Source organism: Pyrus communis, chromosome 11 (genome assembly GCF_041283825.1).
Source record: "Pyrus communis isolate YQ-2024b chromosome 11, ASM4128382v1, whole genome shotgun sequence".
NCBI lineage: Eukaryota > Viridiplantae > Streptophyta > Magnoliopsida > Rosales > Rosaceae > Pyrus > Pyrus communis.
The window spans coordinates 22867368-22877674 of NC_142575.1; the positions used below are offsets into that span (position 1 = coordinate 22867368).

The window sequence follows — 10307 nt, forward strand, 5'->3', positions numbered from 1 at the left end:
TAAACTATTTTATAGAGAAATCAAATTTAAAACATTTCATTGATAAATAATATGACTGAAAATAAACATTAATTTGATTGGAATATTGAGAAATTATTTTAAATATTTTTATTTAAAATTAAACACAAATAGTACTGGATAAAAACTAATCACATGATGTATAATGAATAAACACAATTCACGAATTTTCAAGATTCTCATCAAAATGATCCGGAGAGGATCCAGTTGGAAAAAGAAGAACGCACCACTTCAAAAGCATCGGAATTCAAAAAAGCATCAAAATCCACATACGACATGGAAATTGGAATCAGGGTGTCCCACTTGACATGCTTAAGTCTTGAACCAATACTTCAGTCAAAACATGTGTTTGGAATTAAGTGATTTTTTTTTCTGAACCAATGATATTATATAGACAAAATAGATGGATTTATTATGGTTTAACATCAATTTCCAACCTCCGATTGTTGTTTTTTTCCTCGAACCTACACTTGTTTGCGTCACTTACCGTCTATGTCTAGCGATCTCCGTCATGTGAGTCTTGGGCACTACGTTAGCCTCCTCTCCAAGAAAATTCCGCTGACATTTCATTCCCTCTTTCTCTCTCTGCACTCTCGTACTTCCACTCCTACAGTTACACACTCCCCTTCCATCCACCCACCCACCCACCCCCATATAACAACACACAAAAATCTTCCTCCAATAACAAAACTCAAACCCCTTTTCCCAGAATTTCAGAACCCCCGAGCAAAAAGCTCCAGAAATCATGGAGTTTTTTGGTTCATCAAACCACGGTACTCTCTCAACCTTCTTCTCACACTACTCATCACTGATGCATCCAGGTACCGAATTTCTGCTCAAACCGGTTTTTATACATGGGTTTTCTGGCTCATTACACATAGTGTTGGTATTTGTGTTGTTCTTCTCTTGGTTGCGGAGGAAATTCAAAGGGGGTGATGGAGGAGGAGGAGAGGCTCCGAAACAGAGATTTTCAAATAGCCGAAATTCGTACTACAAGCAGGCTTTAATTTGTACTTTCTGTGTTTCTGGGATTAGTCTGGTTTTTTGTTTATTGAACTACTTTTCTTGGTACAAAAATGGTTGGTCTGATGAAAAAGTAGTGATCCTTTTGGATTTAGCTGTTAGAACACTCTCTTGGGGTGCAGTTTGCGTTTATTTGCATACCCAATTCTCCAATTCTGCTGAATCCATTAAGTTCCCAAATTTTTTGAGAGTTTGGTGGGGTTTCTATTTCTCTATTTCTTGTTATTCTCTTGTCACTGACATTGTTCTTCACAAGGACCGTGTTTCGTTGCCTGTTAAATCTTTGGTTTTCGATGTTGTCTGTGTTGTTTTGGGTTTGTTTTTCATGTACGTGGGGTTTTTCGGTAAGAAAGAGGGCAGAGATTCTGTTCTTGAGGAACCCCTTTTGAACGGTAATCGTAGTACCAGTGTAAGTAATGATGGAGAGTCAAATACGTCGAGAGGGGGAACAAATGTTAACCCTTATTCGAGCGCTGGAATTTTCAGCATTCTTACTTTTACTTGGATGGGTCCTCTAATTGCGGCTGGCAATAAGAAGGCGTTAGACCTTGAGGATGTTCCTGAACTAGATAAGGTTGACAGTGTATTTGGGTCCTATCCTTGTTTTAAAAGTAAACTTGATGTGGGGTGTGGTGGGAGCGGCAGAGTTACCACACTTCATCTGGTGAAGGCATTAATCGTCTCAGCTTGGAAAGAGATTCTCTTGACCGCTTCATTTGGGATTTTTTACACAATGGCGTCTTATGTCGGTCCATATCTGATCGACACACTTGTTCAATACCTCTATGGGCGACGGCAGTTCAAAAATGAAGGCTATGTTTTGGTTTCTGCATTTTTGTTTGCAAAGCTCGTGGAGTGCCTCACTCAAAGGCACTGGTTCTTTAAGACGCAACAGGTAGGAGTAAGAATCCGTGCAGCACTTGTTACAGCCATTTATAACAAGGGTTTGACCTTGTCATGCCAGTCCAAGCAGGGACACACAAGCGGTGAGATTATCAATTTTATGACTGTCGATGCTGAGAGGATCAGTGACTTCACTTGGTATATGCACGAACCATGGATGATCCTTGTACAAGTTGGCTTGGCCCTAGTGATTTTGTACATAAATCTTGGTCTTGCGGCTATCGCAACATTGATTGCAACGATAATTGTTATGTTGGCAAATGTTCCTTTGGGGTCCTTGCAGGAGAAGTTTCAAGACAAGTTAATGAAGTCAAAAGATAAAAGGATGAAGGCAACATCTGAGATCTTGAGGAACATGAGAATTCTCAAGCTTCAAGCATGGGAGATGAAGTTTTTGTCTAAAATTAATGAGCTCCGCAAGTCAGAGGCAGGATGGTTACGAAAGTTTGTTTACACTTGGGCCATGACCTCATTTGTCTTCTGGGGTGCCCCCACATTTGTGTCTGTGGTCACTTTTGTTGCTTGCATGCTTTTGGGAATCCCACTCGAATCTGGGAAGATCTTATCTGCACTTGCAACGTTCAGAATTCTTCAAGAGCCTATTTACAGTCTTCCAGACACAATTTCGATGATAGCACAAACTCAGGTATCTCTTGATAGAATTGCATCATTCCTTTGTCTTGATGACTTACAGCCAGATGTTATAGAGAACATCCCAAGAGGTAGTTCTGATACAGCAGTTGAGATAGTCGATGGGAATTTCTCTTGGGATTTATCTTCCCCTAATCCAACATTGAAGGATATAAATTTCAAAGTGAGCCGTGGTATGAGAGTTGCTGTTTGTGGTACTGTTGGCTCGGGCAAGTCGAGCTTACTTTCTTGCATTCTGGGAGAAGTTCCGAAGATATCTGGGACTCTTAAGTTGTGTGGGACCAAGGCCTATGTTTCTCAGTCACCATGGATACAGAGTGGAAAGATAGAAGAAAACATATTGTTTGGTAAACAGATGGACAGAGGAAGTTATGACAGGGTTCTAGAAGCATGTTCGTTAAAGAAGGACCTCGAAGTTCTATCATTTGGTGATCAGACGGTTATAGGGGAGAGGGGAATCAATTTAAGTGGAGGGCAGAAGCAAAGAATACAAATTGCACGTGCTGTATACCAAGATGCTGATATTTATCTGTTTGATGATCCTTTTAGTGCCGTTGATGCTCATACAGGATCCCACCTTTTTAAGGTATTTCATTTCTCTATTCTAGTGTGATTCCAATCCAATAAACTGAATCTTCAAAGTTATTTGCATCATCGAACTATTGACATATGCATCGATAATATTCTTTTTTTTTGTACACATCACTACTAATTTAGTTAATTGACAATTGCACTACAGGAATGTTTGCTAGGCCTGTTGAGTTCGAAAACAGTAATTTATGTCACTCATCAAGTGGAGTTCTTGCCGGCTGCTGATCTTATATTGGTAAAATATCCACACAGTTTTTTTTATGAAATTCCAATTTACAATACGTGATATTATCTACTTTGTATATGTCCACTCAAAGTTACTCCTTGTCATCAGGTCATGAAGGACGGAAGGATTACTCAAGCTGGAAAGTTCAATGATATTCTTAATTCCGGAACTGATTTTGAGGAACTTGTGGGAGCGCATGAGGAAGCTTTGTCCGCGCTTAATTCTGTAGAGGAAGGGCCTGCTGAAAAAATAAGTGTGAGCAAAGAAGGAAATTCTGCTAGTACTAATAGGTTTGTCCAAAAAGAAGAAAGCAGTGATGTTCAAAATAGTAAAACGGATGATTTAGGTGAGCCAAAAGGGCAGATTGTTCAAGAAGAAGAGAGAGAAAAGGGTAGAGTTGGGTTTTCAGTCTACTGGAAGTATATCACCACAGCGTACGGAGGAGCTCTTGTGCCTTTTGTATTGCTTGGACAAATTATGTTTCAAATCCTTCAAATTGGAAGCAATTACTGGATGGCTTGGGCAACTCCTGTGTCTGAGGATGCAAAACCTGCTGTTACAAGCTCTACACTGATAGTTGTGTACGTTGTTTTGGCTATTGGAAGTTCTTTATGTATTCTCTTCAGATCGATGTTTCTTGCAACAGCTGGGTACAAGACAGCAACTATACTCTTTAGTAAAATGCACCATTGCATTTTCCGTGCTCCAATGTCTTTCTTTGATTCGACCCCAAGTGGACGAATCCTAAACAGAGTAAGCGAAATATATTTTTAATATCATGCCTGATTAGGTGGTTCAAAGCAAAATATATTTCTAAAATCAGTAGTTGAATAAATGTTGCTACATATTTCTTGCAGGCTTCTACTGACCAAAATGTAGTGGACATGAACATGCCGAATCAACTTGGGGGCCTTGCGAACTCAATGATCCAGCTTTTGGGAATTATTGCAGTGATGTCACAGGTTGCATGGCAGGTTTTCATCATTTTTATCCCCGTGGTTGCAATCTGTATCTGGTATCAGGTAATTCTTCTCACTTTGTTCAAATGCTCCTATCTTATACGTTGTACTGATACGTCAACTTATCACATGAATTCAACTGTGAAAAATCCTTCAGTTTTAATTCTTCATTGTTCATGCTCTATTGATGCTCTTTCTTCATGCCTATACATGCCCGAACTTGGTTTCCTTTTTTATGCAAAATTTTACTCCTGTTACAGCCAGGAATATACAAGAATCATATTAAAAAAAAATACTCATGAATTTATATTGATGCAGCAATACTACATTCCTGCAGCAAGAGAACTAGCACGATTGGTTGGAGTATGCAAAGCTCCAGTGATACAACATTTTGCTGAAACAATTTCAGGGTCAACGACTATTAGAAGCTTCGACCAGGAATCAAGATTCAAGGATACAAACATGAAATTAAACGATAGTTTTGGTCGGCCTAAGTTCCATGCCGCAGCTGCAATGGAATGGCTATGTTTTCGCTTGGATATGTTGTCATCTATCACATTTGGATTTTCCTTGATTTTCTTGATTTCTATTCCAGCAGGGGTGATCAATCCAGGCAAGTGATATTCATCTTTTGTTTTACTGATTATTCTTGAAATAATTGTTAAGCAAATCTGTGAATTCTCTCTATTCTTATCTGTTTTGGATGTTTTACCCTAAAGGCATTGCGGGATTGGCTGTCACATATGGACTTAATCTAAACATGTTACAAGCTTGGTGTATATGGAATCTTTGCAATGTGGAGAACAAAATAATATCAGTGGAGAGATTAATACAGTACACTAATATTCCCAGTGAGCCTCCTCTTGTAATAGAATCCAATCGGCCGGATCGTTCTTGGCCATCACATGGAGAAGTTGATATACGTGATCTTCAGGTACTTTCTGTTCTGGTTTATTTCTTCATACGATATAGGATCAATCATGTTTATGACTGTTATTTCATGTTTATGTAGGTCCGCTATGCTCCACACATGCCACTTGTGTTGCGAGGTCTCACATGTACCTTTCCTGGGGGACTGAAAACTGGGATTGTAGGGAGAACTGGCAGTGGCAAATCTACTCTCATACAAACCCTTTTCCGAATTGTGGATCCTTGTGCCGGCCAGATTTTGATAGATGGTATTGATATCTCTTCAATTGGACTGCATGATTTGAGATCTAGGCTTAGCATCATCCCTCAGGACCCAACCATGTTTGAAGGGACTGTAAGAAGCAATCTGGACCCGCTTGAAGAGTACACAGACGAACAAATTTGGGAGGTGGGTTCATTTACATTGATGATAGGAATTGTGTTCCCGCTAAATGTTCTTCAGTATCTGATATTTCAGTTCTAATTGGCGTCGCTTGTTAACATGTCTTTTATTTGTTTTAGGCCCTCGAAAAGTGCCAACTTGGAGATGAAGTTAGGAAAAAGGAAGGAAAGCTAGATTCCACAGGTTTGTTCTAACATAGAGGCTATATAGATGTTCTCAGTTCCTTCTATGTCATGGTGATTATCTGTGCTTATGTTCGAGAATTGTTGCAGTTAACGAGAATGGAGAGAACTGGAGTATGGGTCAGAGACAGCTGGTCTGCCTTGGCCGTGTGCTCTTGAAGAAAAGTAAGGTTTTGGTGCTTGATGAAGCTACTGCATCGGTTGATACAGCTACAGATAATCTGATCCAGCAGACCCTTCGACAACACTTTACTGACTGCACAGTCATTACTATTGCACATCGTATAACTTCTGTTCTTGACAGTGACATGGTTCTACTTCTAAGTCATGGTTAGTATTGCCATATGAATCCATCCAACGTTCCTAATGATCCCCTTAGGTTTTACTTAACGTATGTTTGATCGTGTTGCAGGGCTTATTGAGGAATATGATTCTCCAGCAAGATTGCTGGAAAACAAATCATCATCCTTCGCTCAGCTCGTGGCAGAGTACACAATGAGGTCGAATTCCAGTTACGAATAGTTTGAATAACAATTAGTAGTCCAAATCTTCACTGTGTACTACTCAACTGGGAAACTGTTTGGATAATGTCGGAAATAATTAGTGAGTATGACCATACTCGTGCTAGTACCGAACTATCAGAATCGGATGATCAAGTTGCAGCTTGCAAGTGTATTTTCATATGCTATATTTTCTGTTACAAATGTGTTATGATTAAGTACATTATTCAAGTAATTGTTAATCTCAGAGTTACTGTCAAACTTTGTGCTTGCAATGAAAACTAGAATGCCTGGTTTAAATTTACCACCATTTTCCAGCATTATCAAGTTCTATTAAATATTTTAGGATAAGCCACAAAGTTTATTGCAAGTGAGCCTATGAATAAGGGAGGTGTGGTCAATTAAATGAATCCAAGGAAGTTGATAGGATTTTTGTCACCTATAAAAGTTGAGATAAAAACACTTAAAAATACTGGCAAGAGAACATGGTAGTTATAGTAAGAATGCTCATGCAAGATCGTTCCCACAGGGATTAAATGAATAATTTGTATTTAAACTAATTCTTAATTAATTACTTGAAACAAGATTTCGGAAAAGGTTGATTTTATTACCTAAAATATTAAAAATGAATAAAGGATTAAAGAAATTAGCAAAGTAAGGAAAACAAAAGAAAACATTTTGAAAACCAAATTGTAAAAGTCTAGGCTTCCGCCATCACCTTAAAAATCTTATATAGTTTTACCAATTACTTATGAATTACACATGTAACTTTGAAGGTTAGGTTTTCCTAATGTATATTCTCCTCTTGATATTCAAGCAAAAACATATATCTAACATGCAACCCGTCTGTGATATTTAGATCAAATGGGAACATGCAACACTCATTAAGTTTTGTGAAAACCCTTTGAAAAACCATGCAACCCCTAAGAGCGTGATATTTGCCTTAAGTGAAATTACAATTATTAACCACAAGAAGCAATACTTAATCCTCTAGTGACATTCCAACTGAATTGCATCGGATTACTTATCTAAACATCCTAATAGTAGCTAAGCATTAAGATATAGAGACAGTATAAACACAATGATTAATAATTCAAAGTATGCATGCATAACATCATAAGCAATTGAATAAATACTACATATTCAAGTTAAGGCTTGTGGCCTCGTCCTAGAAAAATAGAAATTAGTTACAAACAATTATAAACAAATGGAATTTTATTGAAAAAGAAAAATGATAGAAAACACCTTGAAAGATGAATACAAATTGTCAAATCCAGCCAAGTTCTCCAAATTGATGCGTTCCCTCTCTAAAACCCTAATGGCTAAAAAGCATTATTTATACTACTACAAAATAAAATACTTACTAGAAAAAGTCTTCTAATAACTAGGAAACATAATAGAATAAGAAATACATTCATTCAAACTTTGGGAAATTTGCCCAACTATAAAGAATCCCACGTTTCTAGATCTTCAAGGTTCCAAAATAGGCCCAAAATGAATCGATTTAACGCTTGAGATGTCCCACACTTAATTGCAAAAGGCCTTGAACCAAAAGAAATCATCTTGAGCACCAAAAAGCCCAAATAAGCCCAAAATGTTACTTTGACATCACTACGCGCTGCTCTTTTATTTCATCGCCATAAATTAAGGGAATTGCTATTGGCACTCCAAATTTCTCATTCTACACTCCAAACTTTCTATATTTAGAAAGAAAAATACACTTGTGAGGAGTGTAGAATGAAATTTTTGGAGTGCCAATAACACTTCCTTAAATTAATAGCTTAGTAGAAAAATCTAAAACTTTGACACAAACAAGCTAAGAGACTCACTCCAAATTCATCCGTTTGATTACTTTATGCTCAAGAAGAAGTCGAATGTCCTACATTAAGAACATAAATCAAAGTATTAAGAACTAGTATTTGGGTGTTTCTGTTTGAGCAGTACGAGATGGAATTTTCATATATGGTTCTCCCCCGGGGGGGGTGGATCCCCTTGACTTATTTGAAAGTGAATCGTATTCCATGAATATAATACATATCCAATGCGAAGTATGAAAATGTATGACAAAGGTAGAGTGTTAGAGTATAATATCGACTCATCGGAAGTCCACTAGTTTACAATCAAGATTTTAAAAGAGTATAAAACTCTAGAAGTGAGAATGCATTCTGTACAATCTTATAGTTCATTAAAATCCATATGTATTCCATTATGATTGAATTTCAAAGTATTTTGAAAGTTGAGGGATTTTAATGGCCATATGAATTTAAACTAAAAATTATTAGTAATGCTATTCTTACTATGTTTTTATACCACATTTATATATCATCTTATATGGCATTTGATGTGGACATCTACATCATTTAAATTAATTAGAATTTAATTTAATTTAAAAACCATTTAATAAACCAATAATTAAAAAAAATGGAATTAAATGATGATTGTGGCATACGAGAAGTTGGCCCGAGTATAGTTCCCTTCCGGAACTGGAAAAACAGAGAGTTTGACTTCATCTGTGAAAGTTGCAAGTTGGCTTTTCAGCAACTAGCCTGTTTATGAAACCATTGTCAAGTTCACCATATCCATCAACATTACTATGTGGACTATGCACCGATAAAAGAGAGACATCACATTTAGATGAGGACCTAGTGAGAAATTTTTAACTGGTTGTGTGTTGAGTTTTTGTTTGAAGACTACAACTTCACTGCAAAGTGTAGAAGATATGGATCAGGGCAGTCCTCTTTGACTTTCTCATCTGCCAAAACTTAACGATTTTATGATTCAAATCATATTGAAATTCTCATCGAGGTAGGTAATTTCTTATAGTTCAAGTAAGAATATATATTAAGATCAAATTGATCAACTAATTTTTTTGGTATGGAGATTAGAATATTTTACCTTTGTAATCGCCTATGAGAATTAGTTGAGATTGTGGTAGTCCACACTAACGTGAAAAAAACTGGGGTGAAAAAAAATGGCGTGAAAGAACTGGCGTGGAAAAAGAAACGGGAGAAGAAGGAGGAGTGAACGGAGAAGGAACGAGAAGACTCTTCGTATGCCACAATCACCATTTAATTCCAACTTTTTTTTAATTATTGGTTTATTAAATGGTTTTTAATTTAAATTAAATTCTGATTAATTTAAATAATGTGGCTGTTCACATCAAATGTCACTTAAGGTGGTATATAAATGTGGTATAAAAACATAATAACATTACTGGCATTTTAAGTTCTTTTGAATTTGGTATCTAAACTAAAAAATCCTTTAATTTTAAGGTAAATTACACAAAACTACCTCAAGTATGAGTCGAACCACAATCTCATATTTTATGTTTTAAATATTGCAATGTCATATCTCGTTTTTCAAATTCGTTGCAATGTTAGACCTCCATTAATATTAAATTTGATTGTTAAATGATGAGATAGCAGGTGCAAAATCCACATCCTCACTCAACTAAATTAAAATTTTAATTAAATATTAATAAATATAGAAAATCATTTTTAAAGATTATTTTAAAAAGCGGGACCCACATACTCACTCAACTAAATTAAAAATTAACTAAATATTAATAAAATAGAAAATCATTTTAAAACATATTAAAAAAATTATAGGACCCACCCCCACCACCCACCTTCCCCCCTCCATCTGTCCCCCCTCCTTTTTCCCCTCTTTCTGTTCCAGAACAGCACCATTTTTCCTCTGCAATTTTCCTTTGCAGCCCCAACCACAAAACCTACCCTGTTTCGAAAACGCCGTTGATGGCGAGGAGGGAACCTCAGCAAACTTCAGTTGGTTTTGCAGGAAATGCCTTAGATTCGGGCTGGGTCGGGTTGTTTGGTGTACCTTCTGCATGCTCAGATCTGCAAACTCCAGTTGGTGTTGCAGATTCGGTAGATCAGACCTGAAATTGAACCGAAAAAACGGTTCGCCTCGAGCCAGGGTGCA

The 10307-nt window shown here is 37.0% G+C and overlaps 1 protein-coding gene across 1 annotated transcript; it reads left to right on the forward strand.

The window, feature by feature from the left end:
* Positions 1-361: 361 nt before the first annotated feature.
* Positions 362-6626, forward strand: LOC137741492 (ABC transporter C family member 3). Its single transcript, XM_068481195.2, has 10 exons — positions 362-3181; positions 3335-3421; positions 3521-4165; positions 4270-4434; positions 4690-4984; positions 5091-5305; positions 5384-5689; positions 5803-5866; positions 5956-6195; positions 6278-6626. The coding sequence occupies exons 1-10, from the start codon at positions 764-766 to the stop codon at positions 6385-6387; spliced, it is 4545 nt and encodes a 1514-aa protein (XP_068337296.2). The 5' UTR covers positions 362-763; the 3' UTR covers positions 6388-6626.
* The last annotated feature ends 3681 nt before the right edge of the window (positions 6627-10307 follow it).